This window comes from Schistocerca nitens, chromosome 9 (assembly GCF_023898315.1).
Source record: "Schistocerca nitens isolate TAMUIC-IGC-003100 chromosome 9, iqSchNite1.1, whole genome shotgun sequence".
Taxonomy (NCBI): domain Eukaryota; kingdom Metazoa; phylum Arthropoda; class Insecta; order Orthoptera; family Acrididae; genus Schistocerca; species Schistocerca nitens.
In genome coordinates, this window is record NC_064622.1 from 92,673,020 (window position 1) to 92,700,654 (window position 27,635).

The window sequence follows — 27,635 nt, forward strand, 5'->3', positions numbered from 1 at the left end:
GTGAAAATCTTTTGAAGTTTAAAATATGTCCCCAAATTGTTAAGAAGTGAAAAAACTGGTAGAACTTGACTTCGAGACAGATCAGTTGCAATTCTGAGGAAATGTAAAGACACGTGGGGAATTACTGATCCTACAACCTTCTTAAAAAACAGGCCATGGAAAGCCAAACCTACATTTAAAGATGGAGATAAGGCTTTTGACACTATTGCTGGAATTTGAAAATCTGAAAGTAGCAGGGATCAAACACAGGTAGAGAAAGAGTAGTTTTATTTATCAGTGGAGCACTCGTAGAAGGATGCTGGACATGCCACGAATTACGATTTAAGAATTATACATATATACTATGAAGCGCCAAAGAAACTGATATTAGTATGTGTACTCAAATACAGAAAAATGGTTCAAATGGCTCTGAGCACTATGGGACTCAACTGCTGAGGTCATTAGTCCCCTAGAACTTAGAACTAGTTAAACCTAACTAACCTAAGGACATCACAAACATCCATGCCCGAGGCAGGATTCGAACCTGCGACCGTAGTGGTCTTGCGGTTCCAGACTGCAGCGCCTTTAACCGCACGGCCACTTCTCAAATACAGAGATATGTAAACAGTCAGAATACGGCGCCGTGGTCAGCAACGCCTATATAAGACAATAAGTGTCTGGCGCAGTTTTTACATCGGTTACTGCTGCTGCGATGACAGGTTATCAAGATTTAAGTGAGTTTGAACGTGTTGTTACAGTCGTAGCATGAGCGATAGGACACAGCATCTCCGAGGTAGCGATGAAGTGGAGATTTTCCCTTACGACCATTTCACAATTCTATCGTGAATATCAGGAATTTGGTAAAACATCAAATCGGCGACATCGCTGCGACCGGAAAAAGATCCTGCAATAACGGGAAAAACGGCGACTGAAGAGAATCTTTCAACGTGACAGAAGTGCAACCCTACCACAAATTGTTGCAGATTTGAATGTTGGGCCATCAACAAGTGTCAGCGTGCGAACCATTCAACGAAACATCATCGATATGGGCTTTCGGAGCCGAAGGCCGACTTGTGTACCCTTGTGACTGCACGACACAATGCTTTACGCCTCGCCTGGGCCCGTCAACACCAATATTGGACTTTTGGTGACTGGGAACATGTTGCCTGGTCGGAAGAGTATCGAGCGGATGGACTTGGACACTGCATGTTCAAGTTGGTGGAGGCTCCGTAATGGAATGGAGCGTGTGCATTTGGAATGATATGGGACTCCTAATACGTCTAGATACGACTCTGACAGGTGACACGAGCGTAACCATCCTGTCTGGTGATCTGCAGCCGTTCATGTCCATTGTGCATTCCGACGGACTTGGGCAACTCCAGCAAGACAATGCGACACCCCACACGCCCATAATTGCTACAGAGTTGCTCCAGGAACACTCTTCTGAGTTTAAACACTTCCACTGGCCACCAAACTCCCCAGACATGACCATTATTGAGCATATCTGGAATGCCTACAACATGCTGTTCAGAACACATCACCACCCCTCGTACTCTTACGAATTTATGGACAGCCCTGCAGGATTCATGGTGTCAGTTCCCTCCAGCACCACTTCAGACATGAGTAGAGTCCGTGCCACGTCGTGTTGCGGCACTTCTGCGTGCTAGCGGAGTCTCTACACGACATTAGGCAGGTGTTCCTTTGGCTCTTTCTTTAAAACTACCAAGGCACACCACGAATTTAGATTAGTGTCAGTCGTAGGAAGGTATGCTAGTATGTGGGTTCATAGCCGCCAGCTTCATTAGGAGAGTTCAACAAGGTTTTTTATTGAGACTAAACTATGCATAGTGTACAAATCCCATTGATGCATTATTGGTGACTCTACAAATGTATCCGTTGGACTCTGAAATCAGCAATAGATGAGTCTTATATTGTTTAGTGAAATACAGTTTAATGTAAGTACAGAAAATACTTCGAACTGAGCGAAAACGAATAAGTAAATATAGGATAGCGTCTTACAATTGTGACAGAAAGAATGGGACACATCAAACTCTGTCAAGAAATACTATCAAATTCTATTTAACATCAGGGATATACTAAAACTAAGATTTATGTGCCTATAGAACACACTGATATGTTACCTGATCTGTAATATCCTGTATGCAGCGTTGTACCGTAGGTCTCTAGAAGAGCATAGCGTTCCAAAGGATTGGAAAAGGGCACAGGTCATCCCCGTTTTCAAGAAGGGACGTCGAACAGATGTGCAGAACTATAGACCTATATCTCTAACGTCATCTGTTGTAGAATTTTGGAACACGTATTACGTTCGAGTATAATGACTTTTCTGGAGACTAGAAATCTACTCTGTAGGAATCAGCATGGGTTTCGAAAAAGGTGGTCGTGTGAAACCCAGCTCGCGCTATTCGTCCACGAGACTCAGAGGGTCATAGACACGGGTTCACAGGTAGATGCCGTGTTTCTTGACTTCCGCAAGGCGTTGGATACAGTTCCCCACAGTCGTTTAATGAACAAAGTAAGAGCATATGGACTATCAGACCAATTGTGTGATTGGATTGAAGAGTTCCTAGATAACAGAACGCAGCATGTCATTCTCAATGGAGAGAAGTCCTCCGAAGTTAGATTGATTTTAGGTGTGCCGCAGGGGAGGGGAGTGTCATAGGACCGTTGTTATTCACAATATACATAAATGACCTTGTGGATGACATCGGAAGTTCACTGAGGCTCTTTGCAGATGATGCTGTGGTGTATCGAGAGGTTGTACCAATGGAAAATTGTACTGAAATGCAGGAGGATCTGCAGCGAATTGACGCATGGTGCAGGGAATGGCAATTGAATCTCAATGTAGACAAGTGTAATGTGCTGCGAATACATAGAAAGATAGATCCCTTATCATTTAGCTACAAAATAGCAGGTCAGCAACTGGAAGCAGTTAATTTCATAAATTATCTGGGAGTACGCATTAGGAGTGATTTAAAATGGAATGATCATATACAGTTGATCGTCGGTAAAGCAGATGCCAGACTGAGATTCATTGGAAGAATCCTAAGGAAATGCAATCCGAAACCAAAGGAAGTAGGTTACAGTACGCTTGTTCGCCCACTGCTTGAAAACTGCTCAGCAGTGTGGGATCCGTACCAGATAGGGTTGATAGAAGAGATAGAGAAGATCCAACGGAGAGCAGCGCGCTTCGTTACAGGATCATTTAGTAATCGCGAAAGCGTTACGGAGATGATACATAAACTCCAGTGGAAGACTCTGCAGGAGAGACGCTCAGTAGCTCGGTACGGGCTTTTGTTAAAGTTTCGAGAACATATCTTCACCGAAGAGTCAAGCAGTATATTGCTCCCTCCTACGTATATCTCGCGAAGAGACCATGAGGATAAAATCAGAGAGATTAGAGCCCACACAGAAGCATACCGAAAATCCTTCTTTCCACGAACAATACGAGACTGGAATAGAAGGGAGAACCGATAGAGGTACTCAGGGTACCCTCCCCCACACACCGTCGGGTGGCTTGCGGAGTATGGATGTAGATGTAGATGTAGATATGCTACACATCCGTTCAAAACATACATGAATGATAGTTGCACCTGCGGTAGTGTGGGCACTCCAGAGCACACGTTGCAGGACTGTGCACACTACGAATAGAGGTGCAGTGGGGTAATGGTTGGCAGGCATTAAGGATACTGCATCGCAAAAGAGCACTGTGGAATGGGTCGACCTGACGATTCTAGGAAGATCTGTAGCTACAGTGTCCAGAAAGGTCAACGAGGACTTCACAGGGCAGAGCGGTTTCATCCAGACGAGATAGTATTCTTTACACATGGAGAGAATGCAATTGAGGTCGGCAAAAACCGGATGAAACTGTTTTCAGGAATGTGCAAGCTTTTACGGAAACGGGTATTTAAAGAAGTTACAGCGAATGGTTTAATAGATTGTCACTGTGGAAATGCTGCTTACCGATTGTCCTACACCCAACGAATCCGTTCGATAATGACTGTTCCCTGTGGTAGGTTGTGGCCTGATCCAGTGGCGGAAACAAATTGCCGTGACCCACCTCGCAGCCCCTTTAAGCATAGTCTACCCGTTAGCCGCAGGTAGTAACCCGTACTGCATATTCACAAGGCGAAGCCCTGACTACAGGAATCGGGCGACTCTTCGCAGAGGTTACCAACGTCAAGGGATTACGTTACACATCACTCGCAAGTACAGGCTATCATGTAAGGCTCGACCCCCGTGATTCATTTGGCAGTCATTTCTGAAATGCGGCTCGTGAATGAAGGCCTGGAGTTCAGGAGCAGAGTGGGGTTTCAGTCTGAGTCTTCGAGTGGGTCACCAGCCGACCACGACAGCTCCAGCATCAGACCGAAGCGAGACACTCTTCGAGAGTGTCTACAACAGGATAGAGATTCACTGTAAAACTGCATTTCATCTCTAACAGGACTGTTATGGACTTCCGTACCTTAACGTTCTTGTAATAAAATATGTCTTTCGATCACTGTGGTGTAATCATTTCGGCAGCGATGTTACTGGAAGGGGTGCGTGATGTGCAGGTGACTGATATGAAGATAGAAGTAGCGCCTCAGTGACACTGGCATCAGCGGCATCATGATGAAGTAGACACATCAGTATGGATATATCAGAATGTTCCCTGTGAAGTGGGCAAAAATTGTATCAGTTTCCCTTATAGAATCAGAAATTCCCAACATTGATACTAGAAGCTGCGTAATTTGTTAAGGTGATATAGTTTTGTAGTGTTAGAAAGTAGATTTTTTCGATTTTCCTGTTTTTTTGGTTGTAGTACTAGTTCTCTTTTCTAGTATTGTTGAAAAATCAGAATGTTATGTCTTTGTAGTATTGTAAGCACCAGATAGGAATAGTGATTGTATTATTTTCTGCAGGAAAATGTGAGTTTTTTGGACTATATTAGCATTCCATGTAACAGACTAATGGTGAAGATCAAATCACTAGTGTACAGGATGGCGGGTATGGGCAGGCGGTGGGCGTTATGGAATAATAGGGTAATTTTAGAGAAAGGCCATTTATTGGCTAAAGCATATTGATAGGGGCTACATAGGCCTAGGGAGGTGAGGGTGAGCCAGAGCTTACAATTTGGCGAACATTGTTCTCGAAGCTACCGAAAGTTGTTGTCTGCCAAAACTAAGTCCACAGTGCCGCAGCACTGGGAGAAGCGGGAGATGTTCAATGCTACAGGGCGCGCATCCGACTCGCGGGTGAGCAAGAATACCAGAGCGCGGGCCCGGCGACGGGCGGCCGGGTTTATTCGACGCACCACGCGGCTTCCTCCACCCTGATTGGTCAGGACCGAGCAAACCGTGTGGGCGGCATGGAACTTTCCAGAGCGTTGCCTGCAAAGCGACGCCTGGGGCGGCGTTACCTCGTAAGCACATGAGAGAGGCGCGTGATCAAGGTGCCCTTCATCGGTGCTGACTTCCTGTTACTAAACCGTGGGACGAAAGAATTTACAGGCAGCTAACACTGCCGGCCGTGGCTTGGCCGTAATGGAAAAATGAAGTTACCGGTTTGAGGCTCATATAATAAAGTAAAATCCCTTATTGTCTGGCTCATCCTTTACATTCCTCCCCCTTCCGTGGGAGCGGAGAACGTACGTGAATTCGCTCAATGTAATTATTATTTGAATGTAAACAAATGTAGCTTGTAAAACAAAGTAAACATTACTTGATTAAGAATGGCCCTCACGGGAGACGGCAGGGGTCTTAACCTACGGGAGGATATAGAGACTCTAAAGAACTCCTAGGGGTCGCAAAGGGACTTACATCAATAATATTGTGTGTATACAAGAATCATCATAAAACATCAGAACATCATAAAACATCAAAACATCATAAAATCATCACAAAATTAGAACAAAACATAGTAGTGTGAATTAGATAAACATGTCAAGTGTTCTTGTTGCTAGGTTGAAGTAAAAATGTCTCTTTTTTTTCTTTTGTTGGAATAAGTTGAAAATATAAACATATCACCACCGATGAGTCACTGCGGGGGCGCCTGGCGCGAGGCGGCGTGGTGTGTTGTCCTCAGCGGCAGCGCGCAGGCTGTCGGCGGGAAGGGGGCGTGGCCGTGGCCAGGGCCGTGCACTGGAACTCAGCGCAGGGGGGGTATGAGGGGAGATTCACACGTTTCAAAACACAGTTGAAAAGGGAGTTATTACTAAGGGAACACTTCACTACACTACACTAGTTTTTCCACATTAATTGATATCTCAGTTTCACTCTTAAAACTAAGGGAGGGCACATGCCTGATAGGTTTTTGTTTTCTCTTTTTTTTTTGGGTTTAGTTTGTGGCTGTTTGTCATTCATTCAAGTGTGCCAACAGGCGAACGTAAGAAATTTGTCCTTTTTCATGTTTTAGAAAGTCAACAATTGACGATAGGAGGTGAACATTTGATTTATTAGATAAAGCTGGAAAGTTAGCTGACAAGGGATCACGCATAAGCTTTCAGGTATAAATAAACATAATGAAAGAGGCGCGAATACTAATTGAGTAAGCCATAGTGGCATGAAAGGTTATTAATGGTGTTCCAACAGGAACCGTTTGCTGAAGATCTGCGCGGAGGCTACGTCAGAGTAGCAGCTGACTGCAAGGCCGAATCTCGCGCTACGTCAGAAACAAGCGCGGCAGATATCTTCAAAAGGCAGCGCCGCGTCAGAGCTGCACGCGGCAGCTGAGGGGTCTACGACTGTCAAATGCCTTACGCAGGGAGCACGTGCTCTGCGCAGGAAGCAAGCGTTAGGTGTAAGAGCGAGAGAGAGATGAAGCATACCTACGCTGTCCACTGCGCTGTCTGTACTTTACACAGTCTCTACATGTTCTTGGGCTCCTGCGCCCGAGGAGCTTATTTATGTGCTCCAAAATGAGAAGTGACAAATATTAATGTCACAAAAGGGGTATACTGTTACTGAATAAAAGGGAATAGATGTGCGCAATCGATTTGGTTTACTCAACAATGACCAACAAAACAGAAGTGGGATTACTCGTGACATCACGCTACATGCGCTGTTACAGCGGGTTCTGTTTAAAATTACATTATGCCATAGTAAATTACTTCATAAGTGGCAGATACGTCACAACCCCGTATCATAGGTCCTATGAAATCCATTTTAGCCCAAACATAATTGTTACAAAAACATGAAAATATAAAAGTAAGGTACACAAGTATCATATTAAATTGTTGTATATACCATATCACTAAACAAACAAAGTTACATGTAACTGTGGGCTGACCATCTAACTGCAATAACGTTCACATTGTGAGAGGAAGTTTCTCATGCGTCAATATATTTGCAAAACACCATCAAGTGATACTGAGAAAAAAACGTTACACCAGTTTCGTGCAGGTGGGGCGTAGATTGTGTCGTTGGATGTCAAGGCTGTTGCTAACAAGAGGAGAAAAATAAAACTCGAAGGGAATCTAGCGATTTCCATAGTGGAGACAGAAAGCGTAAGAAATTGGATTAGAATATAATTTGAGCGTAATTTCTGAAGGACTTTTCCTTTATGAAGGTATAGTGCACGGCGCATCGTTGACACGACATTATCGCATACTTAACTGTCTATATGACAATTCTGCGGCTCCAAGATAGCTGCTACATACTTCTTCGTCAAACTCGACTTCTCCGACTTAAAAAATAACTTTACTGTGCGACAAAATTCGTCGTCTTTATCCGCTCAACATCTTGCGACTAAACTCATCGTCTCTACCCTCTCAACATCTTGCGACTAAACTCGCCGTCTCTATAACTCCATGGTGCTGGCCTCATTGGGCCCAGCTGGTTGCTTAAAACTCCGTCTATCATTGGTTATCTGGCAGTGTCTTGGGACACGTCTTACAGTTAAATGCTACTACTTCAGTAGTCGGTATTCCTTCGGAAAATACAACGGGAAACAGTCAAAGAAGACTCAAGGTTTGAACAGAGATTTCCGCTTACTGGTGTTTAGCTGCGGGCTAGACGCGGTTCGCGTCTGATGGTGCCTGATCAGTTGTCGTCAGAGAGCACGGAACACTGTTCTCGTGAACTCTTCTTCGACATGGAAGATCAAAGTCTGGGCTGAATAGTTTTGTGTCTGTTGAAATTTGACAGATGAAAGTGGGTAGGATGGACTATGCCGCGAAACGGAAAAGTGAAGGAACGACACAGACAGCTAAGGGACCGCGCAGGTGCCAACCGCGTCACGTAAGATACGTGCCCTTGCGGGTTGTGCATAACTCGTCATGTGTTGTGTTGAGAGAGGAAAGATGAAAGTGGGTAGGTGGGACTATGTCGCGAAACGGAAAAGAGAAGAAACGACACAGACAGCTGAGGGACCGCGCGGGTGCCAACCGCGTCACGTCAGGTACGTGCCCTCGCGGGTTGTGCATAACTCTTCATGTGTTGTGTTGAGAGAGGAAAGATTGGATACAATGGACTATGCCGCGAATTGAAAAGTGAAGGAACGGCACAGACAGCTAAGGGACCGCGCGGGAGCCAACCGCGTCACGTAAGGTACGTGCCCTCGCGGGTGTGGTTCTCTTGTTCATCCAACAGACTAGGTATATAGCCAAAACTTGCTCGTTCTGGGGGTGTGATTCGCTCTGTTTACGTTATCTATCACGGGGGTAGGCATGTGGTATGTCCCTCCAAATAAACATTCAAATACAAATGAAAATAAAGCATGGTTACATTCCAAACTACTCTTCCAAAACAATTTATCACCTAAGACATCATTATTATTAAACAAATAATTGGCAGTACTCGGGAACTTACTCTAGCATACTTGAAATTCTACAAAATGATTATCCTCATCAGTATAGTAACACAGCGACACATGGAAACACTAGGTTGATACAAATACTAAATTACTGGTGCTGGCAAAACTTTAGCAAAATTCTCTAAATAGGTAGCAATAAAACAGTCAAAATGAACGACAATAAGATAATACATGGACTTAAGTAATTGGACACAAGTAATTAGACATAATTAATTGGCAACTCGTCATAGTGATACAAGACATGGCAAAACCGCAACAAATGCAAAAGTTCAAAATAATATTTCCTTCAAACAAAACTTCCTTATCCTCCAGTTACATTTCGTAGCAAAATGAATGTAAGCATCCCTCGGTATTCCTTTATGCTCTCGTTTGTGTCTCCATACCAACTAATAGTCTTTGGTACTTTTACCTAGCAGAAAACTGTCTTTAAGTAATGGCAATGTTGTGTGTAATGCTGTGGAATAGTGTAATATCACGTTAATACTTCCTTTAACAAGATTCGGATGAAAAATGATTTTATGTCTCCTTCAATGGACAGAACCCCCCCCCCCCCTCGCCCCATGAACCATGGACCTTGCCGGTGGTGGGGAGGCTTGCGTGCCTCGGCGATACAGATGGCCGTACCGTAGGTGCAACCACAACGGAGGGGTATCTGTTGAGAGGCCAGACAAACATGTGGTTCCTGAAGAGGGGCAGCAGCCTTTTCAGTAGTTGCAGGGGCGACAGTCTGGATGATTGACTGATCTGGCCTTGTAACATTAACCAAAACGGCCTTGCTGTGCTGGTACTGCGAACGGCTGAAAGCAAGGGGAAACTACAGCCGTAATTTTTCCCGAGGACATGCAGCTTTACTGTATGATTAAATGATGATGGCGTCCTCTTGGGTAAAATATTCCGGAGGTAAAATAGTCCCCCATTCGGATCTCCGGGAGGGGACTACTCAAGAGGACGTCGTTATCAGGAGAAAGAAAACTGGCGTTCTACGGATCGGAGCGTGGAATGTCAGATCCCTTAATCAGGCAGGTAGGTTAGAAAATTTAAAAAGGGAAATAGATAGGTTAAAGTTAGATATAGTGGGAATTAGTGAAGCTCGGTGGCAGGAGGAACAAGACTTTTGGTCAGGTGATTACAGGCTTATAAATACAAAATCAAATAGGGGTAATGCAGGAGTAGGTTTAATAATGAATAAAAAAAAATAGGAGTGCGGGTTAGCTACTACAAACAGCATAGTGAACGCATTATTGTGGCCAAGATAGACACAAAGTCCATGCCTACTACAGTAGTACAAGTTTATATGCCAACTAGCTCTGCAGATGATGAAGAAATTGATGAAATGTATGACGAGATAAAAGAAATTATTCAGGTAGTGAAGGGAGACGAAAATTTAATAGTCATGGGTGACTGGAATTCGTCAGTAGGAAAAGGGAGAGAAGGAAACATAGTAGGTGAATATGGATTGGGGGGAAGAAATGAAAGACGAAGTCGCCTTGTAGAATTTTGCACAGAGCATAACTTAATCATAGCTAACACTTGGTTCAAGAATCATAAAAGAAGGTTGTATACCTAGAAGAATCCTGGAGATACTAAAAGGTATCAGATAGATTATATAATGGTAAGACAGAGATTTAGGAACCAGGTTTTAAATTGTAAGACATTTCCAGGGGCAGATGTGGATTCTGACCACAATATATTGGTTATGAACTGCAGATTGAAACTGAAGAAACTGCAAAAAGGTGGGAATTTAAGGAGACGGGACCTGGATAAACTGAAAGAACCAGAGGTTGTAGAGAGTTTCAGGGAGAGCATAAGGGAACAATTGACAGGAATGGGGGAAATAAATACAGTAGAAGAAGAATGGGTAGCTCTGAGGGATGAAGTAGTGAAGGCAGCAGAGGATCAAGTAGGTAAAAAGACGAGGGCTAATAGAAATCCTTGGGTAACAGAAGAAATATTGAATTTAATTGATGAAAGGAGAAAATATAAAAATGCAGTAAATGAAGCAGGCAAAAAGGAATACAAACGTCTCAAAAATGAGATCGACAGGAAGTGCAGAATGGCTAAGCAGGGATGGCTAGAGGACAAATGTAAGGATGTAGAGGCTTGTCTCACTAGGGGTAAGATAGATACTGCCTACAGGAAAATTAAAGAGACCTTTGGAGAGAAGAGAACCACTTGTATGAATATCAAGAGCTCAGATGGCAACCCAGTTCGAAGCAAAGAAGGGAAGGCAGAAAGGTTGAAGGAGTATATAGAGGGTTTATACAAGGGCGATGTACTTGAGGACAATATTATGGAAATTGAAGAGGATGTAGATGAAGATGAAATGGGAGATAAGATACTGCGTGAAGAGTTTGACAGAGCACTGAAAGACCTGAGTCGAAACAAGGCCCCGCGAGTAGACAACATTCCATTAGAACTATTGATGGCTTTGGGAGAGCCAGTCATGAGAAAACTCTACCATCTGGTGAGCAAGATGTATGAGACAGGCGAAATACCCACAGACGTCAAGAAGAATATAATAATTCCAATTCCAAAGAAAGCAGGTGTTGACAGATGTGAAAATTACCGAACTATCAGTTTAATAAGTCACAGCTGCAAAATACTAACGCGAATTCTTTACAGACGAATGGAAAAACTGGTAGAAGCCGACCTCGGGGAAGATCATTTTGGATTCCGTAGAAATGTTGGAACACGTGAGGCAATACTAACCTTACGACTTATCTTAGAAGAAAGATTAAGAAAAGACAAACCTACGTTTCTAACATTTGTAGACTTAGAGAAAGCTTTTGACAACGTTAACTGGAATACTCTCTTTCAAGTTCTGAAGGTGGCAGGGGTAAAATACAGGGAGCGAAAGGCTATTTACAATTTGTACAGAAACCAGATGGCAGTTATAAGAGTCGAGGGGCATGAAAGGGAAGCAGTGGTTGGGAAAGGAGTGAAACAGGTTTGTAGCCTCTCCCCGATGTTATTCAATCTGTATATTGAGCAAGCAGTAAAGGAAACAAAAGAAAAATTCGGAGTAGGTATTAAAATTCATGGAGAAGAAGTAAAAACTTTGAGGTTCGCCGATGACATTGTAATTCTGTCAGAGACAGCAAAGGACTTGGAAGAGCAGTTGAACGGAATGGACAGTGTCTTGAAAGGAGGATATAAGATGAACATCAACAAAAGCAAAACGAGGATAATGGAATGTAGTCAAATTAAATCGGGTGATGCTGAGGGGATTAGATTTGGAAATGAGACACTTAAAGTAGTAAAGGAGTTTTGCTATTTAGGGAGCAAAATAACTGATGATGGTCGAAGTAGAGAGGATATAAAATGTAGACTGGCAATGGCAAGGAAATCGTTTCTGAAGAAGAGAAATTTGTTAACATCGAGTATAGATTTAAGTGTCAGGAAGTCTTTTCTGAAAGTATTTGTATGGAGTGTAGTCATGTATGGAAGTGAAACATGGACAATAACCAGTTTGGACAAGAAGAGAATAGAAGCTTTTGAAATGTGGTGCTACAGAAGAATGCTGAAGATAAGGTGGGTAGATCACGTAACTAATGAGGAGGTATTGAATAGGATTGGGGAGAAGAGAAGTTTGTGGCACAACTTGACTAGAAGAAGGGATCGGTTGGTAGGACATGTTTTGAGGCATCAAGGGATCACAAATTTAGCATTGGAGGGCAGCGTGGAGGGTAAAAATCGTAGAGGGAGACCAAGAGATGAATACACTAAGCAGATTCAGAAGGATGTAGGTTGCAGTAGGTACTGGGAGATGAAGAAGCTTGCACAGGATAGAGCAGCATGGAGAGCTGCATCAAACCAGTCTCAGGACTGAAGACCACAACAACAACAACAAATGGACAGACCAATAATTATTAAACGTGTGATAAACCGTTTCCTGTGTTGATTTGTTTTTGCAAATATTTGTGATTATCAGTCACCCAGTCAATCGTTCAAGGATATGACTTTGTTCCTTTTGTTAATTCTCTCACCTACCTGCTTCCACAGGATAGAGCAGCATGGAGAGCTGCATCAAACCAGTCTCAGGACTGAAGACCACAACAACAACAACAAATGGACAGACCAATAATTATTAAACGTGTGATAAACCGTTTCCTGTGTTGATTTGTTTTTGCAAATATTTGTGATTATCAGTCACCCAGTCAATCGTTCAAGGATATGACTTTGTTCCTTTTGTTAATTCTCTCACCTACCTGCTTCCATATAATCAATATTGGCGGCGCGACGAAGGCGGCTCGGAAGACGGTGATATGACTTACCTGTCGGTGTTTTGGCTTTTTATAAAATTAGAGTTCATTTGTCATATAAAAAGTGTGTAGGGAGCAAAGTAAGTTCCTGACTATTGAAAATGTTTATAAAGTTATTCAAAGGGTTCGTTATACAATGGTTAAGTATTTATGTGTTGAGATTCAGTGCATCTTAAGGTGCTAAGGTGCGACACGCGTCGCGCTCGTGAGATTGTAAGTTGCTGACAGTACGGCTGCGTCCGGTTTCACTGGCTCGGCGGCATAACTGGCGTTCACTCTGGGTCCGTCCTCTTGCTACGCATGGAGTTTATCTCTCGGTACAGTCACAAAATTTCCTTCCAGAATTATCTTATGTTGTTCACGACAGTTATGCATGGAGGATGTTCTTTTCTAAGGAACTCTAATAATTTCAGTCGCTAGAGGTCACAAAACTATCGGGTTCCAATTCTTTTACTTAAACACTCTGTTCTTCTAAAATTTAGGTAACTGGCAGGTGTTAGGCTTCTACAGAAACTGTATTTTGCGATGGCATTCCAAACCCAACTCCTCGGCTAACGCGTTTCCCACACAGCGGTCGTTTACAGGACAGATATAGCGGCAAGTGCCGGCTTCCTTGACACCATATAGATCCGTTTATTAACCGTGGTGGTAATACAACATAGCCGTAGATCGATTCGATCTGAATTTCCAATGTTTTCTAATCCTGATAGTTTCCACAATGCGTACCAGGAAAAAGTTCTCTCTGCGACAACACAAATAGATCCCCATCTTAGATCAGGCTAGTAAAATCTGTAGGGCAATATTAAGCTGGTGAATTTATTTCTATAATTATCACTTTAGGTTTGCTGTTTAAACTGCAACGTACGGATGTACGAATGTGTAGCGTGGCTGACGCACGTGGCGTGCAGGGCGAAGGGATGGTGGTGTGGAGGGGCGAGGGGAGAGGTGCAGATGCTGTATGCGCCAAAGACAGAGGCGGTGGGTGGGGAAGTGGGAACTGCAATGGCCGCTCTCTCGGCAGGCCGGCGAGTGGGAAGGGAAGGGGGCCGCGTCGCCAGCTGACAGGGAGGGGCGGGACTCGCCGCATGTGAACAGCTGTAGACAACAGCGGCGGTATTTGCGCGACTCCTTCCGTGGCATTTAATATACAGAAATACGTGGTACCAAGAAAACTTACCTTGTTGTCTGTTCACATCGCATCATGAAAACAATAAAATAGCACTTGAGGAAGACTCCTTTTACTTTAGAGTAACCTATTTATTGTTTAACTTGGACATACTTATTCTTGTTATTATCGTTGTGTGACCATTTAGCAAAACATACATGTAATTGGGCGTATTTCAAAGGATAGGTAGACGGCAGCATGTAGTCACTACTGGCAGTTACGAAGGCGTGTTACTATCAAGTTTTTATGGTAAAGGTTTAGCAGCTGTGTTCGTGCACTATTCACTAAATTAACAGGTGAAATGTGAATCCCTTTGATATATTCTAGATTAACTGATTCTTTCTCTAAGTGTTCTGTTGGCAAGGACAATTTTCCCCTTAATTCCATGATTAAAGAATGTTTGTGTTTTTAATTCTCGACTGCTACGATAACATTACTGGAGACGTTAAATGACAAGACAAAATGATTACATAACTTCAATCACTTCCATTAACATGTGACGTCATAAACTCTATTACCAGTTACCAATGGTTGCCAATTCTTATGTCTACTTAGAACTAACATGCACAACTTAATTAAAGGTATAGTAACGACGGTGTTTTCCGTCAATTGATTCTCTTGCTTCATGCAGGACTTTTTCAACTGTTTACATACCATTTCAGACCTACTTTCTGGAACGCAAATCATAGGGGTTTGACCTTAGAGCATATCTACGTTGCTGTCTAGGCGGTTGTATTTTTTTTTTTTTAATTCTTTATTCAACATTAATATTTATACAAAGGTTCAAATGGTTCAAATGGCTCTGAGCACTATGGGACTCAACTGCTGAGGTCATTAGTCCCCTAGAACTTAGAACTAGTTAAACCTAACTAACCTAAGGACATCACACACATCCATGCCCGAGGCAGGATTCGAACCTGCGACCGTAGCGGTCTCGCGGTTCCAGACTGCAGCGCCAGAACCGCGCGGCCACTTCGGCCGGCTATACAAAGGAACCCACCACCTCAGTGATTAGTGGGTCATAACTATTCTACAATGTTAGATATTCAGCAGCTAGCTCTATTTATTATTATATGGTACTATGTTTATTATTGTGAGCTACAGACAGGATACTACAGGATAATAGGCAGACTACAGCTATTAATCTGTTCTACTTGCTAATTGTTAGTTTCTTCCTACTTGTTAATTCCTAACTGCCTGCAGCGTTACAGGTGTATCTGCCTAGATATAAACCTACTGCTTTAGGCCCTGTTCGTCGAGCTAATCCCGATGAGCGTGCCCCTGACACTGGGCTGGCCAAGATTGTTTGTCGCTGCAGGTTCCTAACTTAATATCTATATCTAAAGCTACAACTACGGTACTAACCTACATCAATTCCGGTGCTTTAGTCCTAATTAGTGTACCCTGATCCCCCTAGTCCTGCACGTGGCGGATTGCAACTGAAAAGTCGACCTGTCCACGCACAGGCGGTATAGGATAAGGGTAATTGGACACATTCGGTAAATGTCGTTAATCGTGAAAGTCCCTCAAGTATCCCGTAATGGGACACATTTGGTATATGTCGTTAATCGTGAAAATCACTCAAGTATGCCGTCAGTACTTTTCGTGATACCTCATTTGCCAGTTTGTTTAGAGTTTCAAAAGTTCCTTCGTGTCTTAATAAGTCATATGTGTTGTTATGTGGAAGCTGTTGTCTTAGTGACACTGCTACATCATCGAAAAGGGGGCACTCGTAAACCACATGGTCGGGAGTGCCCTCCGAAGCACCACAGTCACACTCGGGTGTAGCCTTTTTCCCAAACCGACACAAGTATGTCGGGTAGGGCCCATGACCAGTGAGAAAATGTATTAGACCCCGCGTTGGCTCGTAGTACTTCATCCCTAGCCTTTCTTTTACATTTGGCAAGAACCCGAAGGTTCTTCTGCCAGTTTCTTCTATTTCCCAAGACTGCTGCCATAAGTCCTCGCCCCTTCTACGTATTTCTCCCTTGTCCCTTACCAGTGCTCCCAGGATGTTCTCTATTTTCGCGTTGTTCCCCTTCTTGACCCAATACCATCCTTCTTGTTCTCGAATTTTTATATCTAAAGGACAGAGCCCCATTATTATTAAAAGTGCACTTCCTGGAGTTGTTCTGTACGCCCCTATAGATCTTAAAAGCATGTTTCTTTGTACTCTTCTCACTGCCATGGCAGGCACCACCCTCGAGAGCCTATGTGCCCAGACTCCCGATCCGTAACCCACTACTGACGTTAATATGCTATTATGGTACAACTTGATTAGGTGTGGTGGAAGGTGAAATCGTTTATGGCCTATTGAGGTAAGGTTGTTTAATAATTGTAATGCTTTTTGGGTTACGGACTCAATGTGCCTTCCAAAGTTCCACCTTTCATCGATGATGACGCCCAAGTAGCGAGTCTCTTGTCGTCTTATAACTGGTGAGCCTCCGATTCTGACTGTAGGGTTCCTTACCAGCTGTCCCTTCAGTAATAAGTACGTCGATTTTGTTGGTGAGATCGTCATCTTGGTATTTGTGCACCACAGTTGTAATTTGGTCATTGCTCTGTCTATTTTTGGCTCGATGTCCTCGCGGCTCCGGCCGCCGACCAGCAGAAGGTGGTCATCCGCGTAGGCTATCACCTCTAGCACTTCTTCACTCTGTTCCAAACTATCTAAAAGCGGTTCCATATGGATGTCCCAGAACAGGGGACCTAAGACGGAGCCCTGGGGACATCCCTTAGTTATAGATTTTCCTACTCTGCCGCTAGGGGATGATAGCCAGACCTCCCGCCCTTCACAATAGCTCCTCAGGCAACCATATAGCGACCCTGGACACTCCTTCTCCCGCAAGCAGGAGAAGAGCGAAGGCCACCACAGGTTGTCAAAGGCGCCACTGATGTCAACCATGATGCCAACAACGTACTTGTATGGGGTAGAGTCGCAGACCTCAGCCGCCAGAGCGATCGCATCAGTTGCCGATCGCCCCGGCCTGAAGCCGAACTGCCTGCCACTCATCCCACACAGCACTCGGTGTGCAGTCAGTCTGTCAGCTAGCAGTTTTTCAAATAATTGCCCAAGGATGTTCAATAGGCAAATCGGCCTATAGGACTTGACATCCGCTGGGTCCTTGTTGGGTCCCTTTCTGATTATCACAACATTTTCCTCTTTCCAGATTTTCGGGAATTTTTCCTGTCTTAGGCACTCATTGTATAACTGGGTTAGTGGTGCCACCAGTTGAGGTGCCAGGAACTGCACCACCTCCGCCACAATGCCGTCTGGGCCGGGGGCTTTTCCTGTTTTTAGTGCTTTGACGTGGCCAGCCACCTCCTCTTCAGAGAAGGGGTAGACTGTCCTGTTGTTAGCTATTCTATAAAGATCTTGATTTCGTAACTGGGACTGGCCCTCTGTGTCGCTGGCCTCATCGTCATCAGGCAGCAGGGACCGGAGAAGGACCTCGGCAGTCTCCTGCCAGGACTCCGTCATCCCATCCCCGCGCCTGACCGTTGATAGCATCATTGGGGATCTGATCTTTTCCCTTACTAGTTTGTAAGGTACTCCCCATGGATCCAAGGCCAGCTGGTCCAGCACAAATCTTTCCCAACTGCGTATTCTGACTTCTTTCAGTTCTTTTTGAAATTTGTCTTTTGCCTCCCGGTATAGCAGTAACCATCTTTGCTTTTCCCACCAGACGACACTGCGCTGGTAGTGGCTCCTCAGCCTTCTGACAGACTGACGCATTTCCTCAAGTTCAGCTGACCATGGTGACGGGGAGGCCGCCATGGCCCTCCTCCTGGTTGGAACAGCTGCCTTAACCGCTCTGGTAACTGCACCTACAAGTTCTTCGGCCCGCTTGTCTATGTCCAGGTCCTGTTGTGCATCACCTTCTGGCAATGGAGGAATGTCGCACTCTCTCGCTAGTCTCTCCCGGTCAGCTCTCTTGAAGTTCAGTTGCAACTCCCACCCTGCGGCCCAGTGACAGCCTCCATTTCCTAGGCTGAACATTATAAGATTATGGTCACTTGTTGTAGCGTTCTCTCTGACTTCCCAATTCTGAATGATGTTGGCAGAATTTGGTGTAACTAACGTTACATCTATATTAGTGCCGCCCCCCCCCCCCATCTGCATAAGTGGGAGGGTTGCCAGGTCTATTTGCAACCACAAGTTGTAAAGCCATAATCATATCCTCCACTTTTTCGCCATTTTCATCTCTTGTGCCACTGTACCACAGGGGGGATTTTGCATTTATATCGGCTGTTATAACCAGTTTGCGTCCCCGCAACGCCGTGGCTACTCTGGTTAGTTGATCCAGATGTTGTTCGATGTTATCTCCGTATTGAAAATACATATTTATAAAGGTTATAATTCCCATGGGAGCCTGTACCTCCACGACACTGCAGTGACTGGTGGAAAATTGTGCAAGTGTTGTTACACGTAGAGACTGGTTTGTGATGACAATTGCCGCTTTGGGGGCTTCCCCACTACTAACTATTTGCCATGTAGCGGCTGCAAATGAAAGTTTCCCAGCTTGAGAGTACGGCTGCTGCAAGCAGAGTACGTCAAGCCTCTTCTCCTCCACCTCTCTTCGGAGCTCCTGCATCACAAGTCTGCTGTTATGCGTGTTTAGTTGTCCAACAGTTAATTTAGTCATTATGGGAAGTAAGTGTGCATTCTATCGTCAGGCCAAGTCTTGCTCCAATCAAAGGCGATTCGACCATGAGCTAGGACTGATTCAATGTAGATGTCATTTAAGTCAAATTTCTCCCCACGTCTGTCAAACACTTTCTTGAGTAAGTCTCGCAGGGCTCCGAAGTCGGTGGGAAGGTTCACTGACTTTAATTGTATTCTATCCACAGCCTCCATTACCGAGAAGGTGACCTTTCTTCCATCCTCATGTCCTACCCGGACCACGTGTCGTAAGGCAGTGGTCAGGATAGCCGGCTGCTCCAGTCTCGCCAGTTGCATTGTGAATTCAATGTTGGGATACACCCTAATCGGATCTACAGGCGGTAGCCTGATTACTGGGGTATCTGCCACAGTTGGGTTTGCGCTGGTGCTGGTAACTGTACTTTCTTGGAGTGGTTGTCGTTTAGTTTGTTTAGTTTCGTGAGTAGGGGCCAGGGAGGCCGCCACCACTACAGGATGCTTCTGCCGTTGAAGATTTTTATTCGGCCTTTCTTTTGTGCGACTAATTGGCGCATTTGTGCATTTATGGCCTCGAGCGGGTCTTGCGAGACAGGTGCCTCTACGGGGGTATCCCGTTCCGTCACTCGTGTTCCCATCGGCATGTTTACAATTTTATGGGACGCTAGTGACCAGAAAAAAGTAATCATTGTTACAAAAAAAGGACGGCCACAAAGATTCTCAATCCAGCGGCGGAAGATCGTCGAAGCTATAGTTGTAGACATCGCGGCGACTTACATGGCGTGGAGGCGGTGCGACGCAGTGGTGGCGGCGACGGCGTGGTGCAGTGGCTGCGGCGGGCGGTGGTCGGCGGGCGGCAGCGGGCGGCGGCGGCGTCCGGACCCTCGGGCGGCAGCAGATGTGTTGGCGGCGGACGGCGCTGGCTCGGCCTGTCGGCGATGGCGGCAGCCCCTGGCGCGTCGGTGACAGCGGCGGGCGGCGGTGGGCGGCGCGGCGGCGGCTGGCACGGCGGCGGATGACGGCGTCCCGGCGTCCAGGCAGCGGGCAGGGCGGCGGCGTCCGGCTCACGTGGCAGACTAGCGTGGGCTGCCTCGCTGCAGCGCGCGCCCTGTGCGTGTTCACTGGCGCAGCCACGGAGCACGTGAAGCAAACGTGGCGGCCGGTTGGCGCATTCCATGCGCGAAGTGTACGGCGTCTTGCCGGAAAGAATTTTGTGTAGCGACAAAGTCACTACGGGAACGCATCCACACTTCTGACACCAGTTGTTCAGGATGGCGGGTATGGGCCGGCGGTGGGCGTTATGGAATAATAGGGTAATTTTAGAGAAAGGCCATTTATTGGCTAAAGCATATTGATAGGGGCTACATAGGCCTAGGGAGGTGAGGGTGAGCCAGAGCTTACAATTTGGCGAACATTGTCCTCGAAGCTACCGAAAGTTGCTGTCTGCCAAAACTAAGTCCACAGTGCCGCAGCACTGGGAGAAGCGGGAGATGTTCAATGCTACAGGGCGCGCATCCGACTCGCGGGTGAGCAAGAATACCAGAGCGCGGGCCTGGCGACGGGCGGCCGGGTATATTCGACGCACCACACGGCTTCCTCCACCCTGATTGGTCAGGACCGAGCAAACCGTGCGGGCGGCATGGAACTTTCCAGAGCGTTGCCTGCAAAGCGACGCCTGTGGCGGCGTTACCTCGTAAGCACATGAGAGAGGCGCGTGATCAAGGTGCCCTTCATCGATGCTGACTTCCTGTTACTAAACCGTGGGACGAAAGAATTTACAGGCAGCTAGCACTGCCGGCCGTGGCTTGGCCGTAATGGAAAAATGAAGTTACCGGTTTGAGGCTCATATAATAAAGTAAAATCCCTTATTGTCTGGCTCATCCTTTACACTAGTGAATAAGTACCGATGATGTAAAAAATACCCCATAACCATATCAAAAATGGATGTAAGATTTATTTTGTTCATTTTTTTCTGTCCTATGTTGCAGCTCACGTCTCATCAACAGCTCTCGTCTGTAATTATATTGTATGTGTCGACCTGTAGCTAACAGAAAGTTTTCTTCATCTAGCTCCGACACCTGGAGAGGAGGCAACCAGAGTGAGACGCTCTGAGGGACACTGCGCGCCAAACAAGACGTTCAAGAAGGAATGCAACACGTGCTCCTGCAACAGGGACGGCACAGCGGCCGTCTGCACGCTCAAGGCCTGCCTCTCGCGCTCCAAGAGGGGTGAGTGTCTCACAGGGGCGTCTCGACAGCTAACGAGGTTGCCGCAGGTCTTACCTCTACACTCTGCGAAACGCTACCAAGTGCGGTGTAGAGTATTTATTGAATCCAGTATCACGGATTTTTTCCACCGCCATGAACGTGAAGAGGCCCACTGATCATTTTCAAATTATTTTTAGTTCAGTTCCCTTCAGAGCAGTATCTTAGGAGTTGTATGCAACGCTTTCAGCTACACTACTGGCCTTTAAAATTGCTACACCAAGAAGAAATGCTTATGATAAACGGGTATTCATTGGACACATATATCATACTAGAACTGACATGTGATTACATTTTCACGCAAGGTGGGTGCATAGATCCTGAGAAATCAGTACCCAGAACAACCACCTCTGGTCGCAATAATGGCCTTGATACGCCTGGACATTGAGTCAAACAGAGCTTGGATGGCGTGTACAGCTACAACTGCCCATGCGGCTTCAACACGATACCACAGTTCATCAAGAGTAGTGACTGGCGTTTTGTGACGAGCTAGTTGCTCGCCCACCATTGACCAGACGTTTCCAGTTGGTGAGAGATCTAGCGAACGTGCTGGCCAGGGCAGCAGTCCAACATTTTCTGTATCCAGAAAGGCCCGTACAGGACCTGCAACATGCGGTCGTGCATTATCCTGCTGAAATGTAGGGTTTCGCAGGGATCGAATGAAGGGTAGAGCAACGGGTCGTAACACATTTGAAATGTAACGTACACTGTTCAAAGTGCCGTCAGTGCGAACAAGAGGTGACCGAGACGTTTAACCAGTGGCACCCCAAACCATCACGCTGGGTCATACGCCAGTATGGCGATGACGAATTCACGCTTCCAATGTGCGTTCACCGCGATGTCGCCAGACACGGCTGCGACCATCATGATGCTGTAAACAGAACCTGGATTCATCCGAAAAAATGACGTTTTGCCATTCGTGCACCCAGGTTCGTCGTTGAGTACTCCATCGCAAGTGCTCCTGTCTGTGATGCAGCGTCAAGGGTAACCGCAGCCATGGTCTTCGAGCTGATAGTCCATGCTGCTGCAAAGTCGTCGAACTGTTCGTGCAGATGGTTGTTGTCTTGCCTACGTCCCCATCTGTTGACTCAGGAATCGAGACGTGGCTGCACGATCCGCCACAGGCATGCGGATAAGATGCCTGTCATCTCGACTGCTAGTGATACGAGGCCGTTGGGATCGAGCACGGCGTTCCGTATTACCCTCCTGAACCCACCGATTCCATATTCTGCTAACAGTCATTAGATCTCGACCAACGCGAGCAGCAGTGTCGCGATACGTTAAACTGCAATCGCGATAGGCTACAATCCGACCTTTATCAAAGTAGGAAAAATGATGGTACGCATTTCTTCTCCCTACACGTGGCATCACAACATCGTTTCCCCAGGCAACGCCGGTCAACTGCCGTTTGTGTATGAGAAATCGGTTGGAAACTTTCCTCATGTCGGCACGTTGTAGGTGTCGCCACCGGCGCCAACCTTGTGTGAATGCTCTGAAAAGCTAATCATTTGCATATCACAGCATCTTCTTCCTGTCGGTTAAATTTCACGTCTGTAGTACGTCATCTTCGTGGTGTAGCAATTCTAATTGTTAGTAGTTTATTTACCCAGTCTTGGAAGCAGTGTTACAAATCGTCTGGTTGAATCGTGTTCAGATTTAGTTACGATTTCACTTGAATCTCTTGTAGGGAGTCAACTTTCAACTTGAGTTTCATTTCCAGGAAGACCGGAAATCGAAAGTGGCTAGATCAGGCGGATAAGGGTTGGTATGAGACAGTTGTCATGGCTTTTTTCGCTCATTCCCTCACAATGAGGAAACAGTCTTTGTTCTCCCATCTCACAAGCCGTTTGCTTCAAAAAGCCTCCTCAAAACATTTTAGAAGAACTTCGCTGTGACTTACTGACTGACCACAGGGAAGCAATTCCTTAATGCCAAGTGCATGCATGTAAAAAAAATTGTAACATCCACTTCATTTTGCTAGGAGTGTGGTACGCGTTTTTAGGCCATGGAGAGGATGGTGTATTTGCTTCATTGCCGTAACCATAAGTCTGTGCTTGATCGGCAGCTATGACCCTGTGCCGGAAATTTCGACCACCTCGAATACTTGCTCGCAGTTCACACCTAAAACCAAGAGTCTCATTCTTCAGCGTTGGAAAGAGGAGAAACAGACGTCATTGCAGTTCTTCAGTTTAATTCATTAGATAGAATGTGTTGACATGTGACGGAATGTCTGCACTCGTCCCTTTGTGTCAGTCACTTTAAGCACTTTCACGATTGTTTACCGAGTTGTACATGATGACGGTTCACCCTAGATGTTGTCATCCTCCACAGGCTCCCGACCATCTTCAAATCGCTTAAACCACTCAAATGTACTAGCTTAGCTGAAATCTTGATCACCAAAAACCTCTCTTAGCACACGCTGGGTATCAGCTCAGCTCTGCGGAGCTTAAAAGGAAACTTAATGCACATCATTTGTTCCTTCAAGTCAGCCAATTCGAAATTCGCAGACACGGTACGATACAGTGTTAAGGAATTAGGAACAAACATTACACCGATGCACACTCGATGATGCCGCCTGGCAGACTAGCATTTGAAACCACAACTAGAGCCACCTAGCTGCAATTGTTTGGGCTCAGTACCGAAATTTTCGGAAGCATCTTTTTCGTGAGAAGATTGTGTATGTTGCTAGATTCCTACAAGACTATTGGTTAATCGAGTTTTCTGCATAGCCTTATTTGGGTTACTGTCCCTGAGAGTTTTCGATGTTTTATTGACATGCGCCAATCTATTTGCCCGATACCAGTGACACTGTCCTGTGTTGTATTACTCTCTGTGATTCCTTTTAGTAGATATAAATCCTCTGTACTTAAGCTGCTGATTCTAGTACCACATTCGCAAGTTTACACGCATTTCTCTATTTGTAATTGGCAGCCGCAACCGCACGCTTTGGAAACATCAGAGTAGAGCAGGACACTGCAGAAGAAGGTAAATACAGACCTGTCAAAAGGAGAGCACGTGGACACCCTGGCAGTCAGATGCATGCCGCAGATAGGAGAAAATAAGTCTGAGTCTGGGAATGTGGAAATATTTGAGAACCATTCTTATTCCATGACCACGGCTTATTAGGTCGTACTGGAGGAAGGCAACAAAATATGGCCAACTATTACATTCAAGAAATTCAGAGCTACGCTTCCGAAAGGTCATACGTAATAACCAGGAGTACCAAATTGATCGCGGCCCTGAGAGGAATTCATTGCTGCAAACCTATCAGTGTGGTGTGTTTATTACAGGAGTTATATTCCTGGCAAATATTTGAAAACTGATGCCTGCTTAGTTTGTTGAGATATCTAAGCAAACAGTATAAAATATGTCAGCTGAAAATTATGTTAGATTTAGTCATTATTCATGTAATAAAACGAAAATCATTTGAATTGCACTCCTGAGGTTTAAAACATAAGCTCACTACCATCAAGTGTGCCGAAAAATATTCAAGTAAATATATGTGTCTTAATAGATCATACTCGTAAGTATTTAACCATCACTTACACGTTACATAATTTAATTAGTTATTCATATATTGTTTAATATACGATGTCGCAAGGTCTCAGAAGAACCAGACAAGAGAGGCGCTTCTCTCAGAATCTGTAACAATGCTCTAAATATGATTAAACTTGAATGGCGGTCCATTTTATTGGTAGTTTAAATGGAAGAGGGGGGCGAAAAAGGAAGTATACATGGCAAAGACTGTGGAAGCTGAACGCACTGGGTCACATGTCTGTGACTGCTAGCTCGAGAGGAACATTTGTTAGTCGGGAGCTGCAATGTTCAAGTGATTCTGTGCATCGAGTCAGACACTCACGTGAAATACTGTAACTTATAGTCGGACTCAGAGAAATTTCGGCGAGTTCGGGGACTGTTAAGACTAACATTTACGAAGGGAGCTTCGAACTTAGTTTTCGCTGCGGTAGTCGGTTTGGATGTTTGGTTTGTGGGGGATCAACTGTGCAGTCATCAGCGCCCGTACAAAGTCCCAATTTTTTCGCATTCCAATTTTTACACAGTCCACTCTAAAATCTGTCACGAATGATGATGACAAGGAGGAAATGATGAGGACAACACAAACACCCAGCCCCCGGGCAGAGAAAATTCCCAACCCGGCCACGAATAGAACCCGGGGCCCTGTGATCCAGAGGCAGCGATGCTAGGCACTGGACCCACGAGCTGCGGACATCGGTTTGGAGGGTGGTACAGATCTGAACTTTAAATAGTGCCAGCCAGGATATAGATTTTGTGTATGTCCGTCACGATCTAGTCAGTTTGTGCAAACTTCTTATACTGTTTGCACATTTTGGTAAAACTGAACTGCAGTTTAGGTTTTATTTGCCACACTTCAGTGCGTAACACGACACCATTTAAACCATGTTTTCTAATTGTTTAAATAGACCTGAGGTCGTTTAGAACTTTTATGTTTTGGTTTGGCCTACTGCATTAATCATCTGGGATTTATACCATTCACTCTCTTATCATGATTTTATGTACATAAATTCGCAGTTCTGCCATACATGGCGGTCTTACCGTAAGTTGAATATTTTTTTTAATTGCAGCTGGAGTTGCTGGTGTTTCAGTGAATGATAGCGGTGTGTGAACCACCCCCAAGGTCGAGAGTGAGCCAACATTAATAATTAGGACCATACATTTACCCACAAAACACAGTACATACAGTTCCACACATTAAATAGAATGACACCATTAATAAATATAGACTTCGATCAGAAACTGGTAGCTAAGGTAGAATATTCAAAATTTCTAGGTGTATGCATTGATGAGGGGTTGAATTGGAGAAAACAGACTGAAGATCTGCTGAAACGTTTGAGTTCAGCTACTTATGTTATTAGGGTCATCGCAAATTTTGGCGATATACATCTCAGTAAATTAGCTTACCACGCGTATTTTCATTCTCTGCTTTCGTATGGCATCATATTTTGTGGTAACTCACCATTGAGTAAAAGAGTGTTCATTGCACAAAAGCGTGTAATCAGAATAATTGCTCGAGCTCATCCAAGATTATCCTGCAGACACTTATTTAAAGAGCTACAGATCTTCACTGTAACCTCACAATATATTCACTTATGAAATTTGTTATTAACAATCCGAACGAATTCAAAAGTAATAGCAGTGTACATGGCTGCAACATTAGGAGAAAGGATGAGCTTCACTACTCAAGGTTAAATCTAACTTCGGCTCAGAAGAGGGTAAATTATGCTGCCACAAAAGTCTATGGTCACTTACCTAATAGCATCAAAAGTCTAACAGCCATATAACATTTAAAAGGAAATTAAAAGACTTTCTTAATGGCAACTCCTTCTACTCATTAATTGAATTATTGGATATAGTAAGTGGGTAATTTCCCCAATCACCACAAAAAAATTATAAATACTAAGTGTCATGTAATATTTTATGTAATGTAATATCTTGTATAGACATTTTTATTAACCTGACACGTTCCACATCATTACGAAGTGTCGTACTTATGATCTATGGAACAAGTACTAATCCAATCTAATCTAATCTAATCTCCAGCCATCCAGGTATTATATTAATCAAAGTATTTCTGTAACTGAAAAAAAAAACAACAGGAGGCTTTCACGTAACCTATATTACGAGTAAGTATACAGCGCAGCAGAATTAAAGGATTACTTTTCGGTACCCTATAATTGTCTCCCATTCTGACGTATAATTTTCAAATTTCGGATCAAAGGTTCCTAAAACCTTCCAGTGTAATGATGCAAAAGCGTGACGACATGTGATGCACCCTCGGACTCGACGATGCTACAAAAGGCGAGGTGTGAACACGTTCTAAAAAAAGACTAGATCTCAGAAGTTTATGTGACGTGCAGAGTGCGTTAATGATTTCTCAGTGGCACCAAAGTACACCACAATTTTTTTCAACGCCATCGCGTACGTGTCTAACGATGAGAAGCTCGTCGCAGCTCTTCTTACCGAGATTTAACCTCTTCTTTTGATGTCTCTGCGATGGAGGTCAGAACTGCTACACCCAGCGTTGGAATCACGCTGTTTTCTTATGAGTGGCTGAAAAAATCACTCCAGACGCGTCACCGCTCAGAAAAGAAACAAAAAGGCCTCAGGGGGGTGGCATAAAGGGCGTCAGTAAAACGACTCCTTTGCTTGGGATACTGATTCCCACACATTTCTCAGTAGGAAAACGACAATTACCAACGCATTGAGCAAGGGGAAGACGTTCTAGACAGCCTTTGACACTACTGACACCCTTCTCTGTGGACACTGCGGGGAAGCACTGAATGTGATTGCAGCCCTTTGGAGTCCAGCGCGATCCCAATTTTTCCTCTGGAGTACAGGTGGGAACCACTAGGTAAAGTTCAGGACCATTCGACAAAATGTGAGCATGATCCAAAGCAGGTTTAGGTTCTCCTGCTTTTTCAGTGCCCCTATTCCACGCTTTCCTGTAGGAGAGATCATGGAGGGGTGCAACATTG

At 44.8% G+C, this 27,635-nt stretch overlaps 1 protein-coding gene across 2 annotated transcripts in view; it reads left to right on the forward strand.

Annotated features, from left to right (window-relative positions):
• Positions 1–27,635, forward strand: part of LOC126203132 (protease inhibitors-like) — an 87,216-nt gene that overhangs the window by 35,039 nt on the left and 24,542 nt on the right. For both annotated transcript variants that reach the window (XM_049937379.1, XM_049937380.1), the window contains one exon: positions 20,926–21,084. In XM_049937379.1, coding sequence (XP_049793336.1) covers positions 20,926–21,084 — 159 coding nt within the window. The remainder of the gene's footprint in view (positions 1–20,925; positions 21,085–27,635) is intronic.